Raw genomic sequence first — 4,187 nt, forward strand, 5'->3', positions numbered from 1 at the left:
TGTTCAGCAAGATAATTGCAGACTTTCAGGATTTTTGAAGCCTAATGCAGCTGCCAGAAGTAAAACGCTAATGCTGGGCTATGACGAATTACAATACAGTTGCGTTCCCACTGCTACTCGGCTGTAAAGTGTTCGGCTTGCTGACGTTCTGTTGTCTCATTCGGCCACTTGCAAGAAACCATCTTTTATAAGACACATAAAAGCTTTAAAGAATGGTATACTCATGTATTTTATGTTGAACAAAACATGAAAGTTTACTCAGCTTGTCTTAACCACAGACTTTATTTCAGGCTTCTACCCAAAAACCCACTAAAAAAATCAAAAACGCTGACTTTGAGGCAAGGGAAACGGAGATGCTAAAATGCTAATGATTTCTGGGTTTTAGGACTCATTACTGGGGTTCTCTATACCAGCACTCAACTGTTGTGTGAAGAGGATTGTAAATCACTGTTCATGGTATTTTTCAGATCACAAGCAGCTGTCCTTTATGGTGCCGGGGATCTCTAGTGCGTTCTTTCTGCGAGCAACAGCTTCCAGGATCTTCTTCCTGGGTCCAAGCTGGATGCGAATCCCTTTCAGGTCTTCATCGGAGCAGAGCATCAGTGCCTCCAGGTCGAGGTGCTCCCTGCTGAATGCAAGGGCAAACTCCGGCAAGGAGATGGCAGACAAGAATGCATCCAAAGGAGAGGTTTCCTCATCCTCATCATCATCCAGTCCCAGATCCTCCTGTTCCCAGGGCAGATCGGCGTCACCATTCCCCTCGAAGCCGGCAGCATCTTCCTCCGCCTCAAACAAGTCGTTCTGAACGAGGTAGCCGAGGCTTTCGTTGGTACCGCTGGGGATGTCCTCTGACTCTAGGCCCATCTTCTTCATGAAAATCAGACCTCCGAGGCCGGGCCGGTTGAAGATGGACTGCTTGACGTGGCCTGGTTCGTCATCGTCATAATCTTGGAAGCCAGCTGTTCCGTCTTCGTCTGACACGTTCTCATCCTGCTCATTGAAGACATCCAGAAACTCTGGCTTTTCAGATGCAACACTCTCCTGTTTGAGGAAGATAATGTTCCCGTCCCCTCCTGGTCTCTGCAGCGTACCTTTATCTTTCTTCCCGAGCTTCTTCCGCAGCGTGGCTGTAAGGGAGCCAGGTTTATCAGCAGCAATAAGCTTGGAGAACTGTTCGTTGACACTGAAAGGGTTGCCACTGTCTGATAGCACTGATGCCACACTGGCCTCTGAAAAGGACCCTCCACGGTGCATTTTATCCATCTTGCTCTGGTGTTTCTTCTTTACCTTCTCACAGAGTTTCACACGCTTCTCCGCGTCTTTGACAGCCTCCTTCTTTAGGTTGGCAACCTTCTTGGGATTTTGGTTGGTCTGCTGTGAGGCAGCAGCGTCAAGGAACCGCACGCAGTCCATGCGGTCTCGAGAAGCGGCGATGTCCATAGCCGTGTGGAATTCATTGTCCAGTGCAAAGAGGTTGGCACCAAAGTTGACCAGGAAGCTGAGGATGTGCATGTGGCCGTTAGCCGCGGCGTGGTGCAGCGGCGTGTTTCCCCAGATGTCACTCTTGTTGGGGTCTCCTCTGTATAACACAAAGGAAAGATTTAATTTAAAGTAATGATCTGCAACTTTTTATTGTTTTGCCACTTTATGATTGATCACCGATTAGTACCAAAGAGGAAAGATTTAATGCAATTAAAAAGATTTAAGATAATGATCAAACATAACATATGTAACAAAATTTAAACAATAGAATCTGAAAATCAACTCAATACACACAAATACAACAAAAATAGAGTATGGTAAAATATGAAATGTCACTGTAGGCTACTGCATAAATATGCTTTGACCTCATATCTAAATTTTACATTATGACACAAGAAAGTAAGAAAGAAATGAACTTCAGGCCTACTAAGATTTAATCTTACTGAGACAGAACAGATCCTCCAGGAAAAAAGTTGGGGGGAAATAACTAGCCTTGCCTAGTAATCGAACAAAGTAATACTTTGATACAAAATTAAGCCGTTTTGGGGAGTATCTGTATTTTACTTAAGTTTTTATGTTTCTGCCAACTTTCACTTTTACTACACTACATTTCCTTGATAAAATGTATACTTTTGACCTTTGACGAGGGAACCAGGGTGACGTTAGCCTCCGGGTTGGCCTACAGGAAAACGTCATCCCTGTTGCACTCTATTTACAGTCATGATCAATGTGCTTATTCAGCTTTCACCAAGATTAGCCTAAACTTATTTTAAAAATGTCTTTTTAATATAAAGTAAGTAAACTTACAACATAAAACAACATAAAAACAAATATGAATGAACATAATTGGTGAACTATTAAGATTTAAAGTCCTCCAGTGCTGTGACAATGAGTCACAGCAATAAAAACCTGATTGCCGTATCTCTGCAGCAACTTCTCATAAATTCCAACAACCAAAGCGGAAAAGCTTGATCATTTCTGGCCATGTAGGTGTGTGTTACGTCTCATTAAATACCCTCCTAACATCTTTTCTGAACTTCATTTTTCAGTAAGAACGCTGCTCTAGATTTAAGCCCGTCTTTTGTTGTGGTGAATGAGGGATGGAGGTGGGGGTGGTGAGGATAGATAAAGAGCTCTTTTGTTTTACAGGATAGCTTTGGGTGATTAAACATTTGGCTCAGCTCATGGGAGAGAGTAGCCTAACAGGGGGAATCAAGTTTTAGCTCATTATATTATAGTGAGTCACATGTGAATACAACACAAGTTCAAAAAACCTCAAAGTGATGCTCTGTATGAAAAGCATAAAACACTCTAATTTTCAGCCATGAAGTTCATTTGATAATATTTTAAACTCTTTATAACCTGGAGCGACATCACTCTTCTTTGTGCTGGTTTCAGATGCCTTTCACAAGTATTTAAACCTTTGAGCAAGCAAATTGGAGGGATTTCTTTCAAAAATGTGGGGAAAAAAAGAGGCAATGAGAAGAAATGCCCCACAAATTGCAAGAAGTAAGTAGATTTAGATTTAGAAAATTATTTTTTAATTTTTTTAAAAAAGCTCAGGAAAAAAAGCCTGGGGAAAAAGAAAAAAAAAGTGAGGGGAAAACTATATTTATAGCATATTATAACTACACATTTATAATTATTTTACAGAATTATTAGATTGGTTTTCCAGGTTGTTTGCATTTTTCAAATTTTTTAAAACTTTTTTCCCCCCAGATAACTTTATTGTATTCTTACTTATTTATTTATTCTTTAAAAAAAAAAAAAATCTTGGTAATTTTAGGGCCATTTCTTCTTCTGTTGCTTGTAGCCTTTCCCCATGTTTTTGAAAGAAATCAAACCAATTTGCCCAGGTTTCAAAGGGTTTACCTTTGCTCAGTGAATACTATTCATTATTTAATTTTTTTTATTTTTAGGCCATTATACATACAATCTTGTAATATATTTTGCAATAAAATGTATACTTTTATGTCTTATGTTTTATGTTTACTGTCAAATGACAAACCACTGAGGTAATAATTATGGAGATAAACTGTATCTATATGTGAGATGAAGCACAGGTGATAGAGAGGAGTGTATCATGCTTACTTTCTGCTGCATATGAGCTGAAGAGCATCGACATGTCCATGGAAAGCAGCCAGTAATGTGGGAGTCATGCCATCTTCATCTGCAGCGTTCAAGTCATTCCTCGTGGCCTCCTTCAAGAGCTCCAAGTATCCGTCAATCGCTGCTTTGTGGTACCTAGACATTTCTTCAAAAGAGCAAAAAAGGTCCAAACAAACCAGTCACTTTCTTTCACTTACTCCCCCACCACTCCTGTCAGATGCAAAGACTGAGTCGAGGGCAGACCCGAGCAAACAAAGTGATCACTGGGCGTCAGCGGATCAGCAGGCAGCTCAGAGCCATAAAACAAAAGCAAAGTCCAGTTCACTGCCGTCAGCTCACCATTACTGCTCGAGATCATCATCAAGAGCTGTTTAAAGCTTAATCATTAAGTGCAGACACAGCAGCATTTCCAATTTTACAGTCCAGAGGAACTTTTTCTACTTCTTATTCTATAGGCTTCTACATTTATTTTTACAACTATAGTTACTATTTACAGATTAAGGCAAGCACCTTATAAAATATAACACTGTTAAAGTGCTCAAAGTTAAAATTACTCTCACCTCAACCAGTAAAGGTCCCATATTATGTTCAATTTC

At 40.2% G+C, this 4,187-nt stretch overlaps 1 protein-coding gene across 1 annotated transcript; it reads right to left on the reverse strand.

Annotated features, from left to right (window-relative positions):
* Positions 1-402: 402 nt before the first annotated feature.
* anks4b (ankyrin repeat and sterile alpha motif domain containing 4B) lies at positions 403-3,734 on the reverse strand. Its single transcript, XM_042505854.1, has 2 exons — positions 3,574-3,734; positions 403-1,579 (listed from the first exon to the last, which is right to left on the reverse strand). The coding sequence occupies exons 1-2, from the start codon at positions 3,732-3,734 to the stop codon at positions 469-471; spliced, it is 1,272 nt and encodes a 423-aa protein (XP_042361788.1). The 3' UTR covers positions 403-468.
* Positions 3,735-4,187: the final 453 nt, after the last annotated feature.

The sequence above is a fragment of the Plectropomus leopardus genome, chromosome 17 (genome assembly GCF_008729295.1).
Source record: "Plectropomus leopardus isolate mb chromosome 17, YSFRI_Pleo_2.0, whole genome shotgun sequence".
Lineage (NCBI taxonomy): Eukaryota > Metazoa > Chordata > Actinopteri > Perciformes > Serranidae > Plectropomus > Plectropomus leopardus.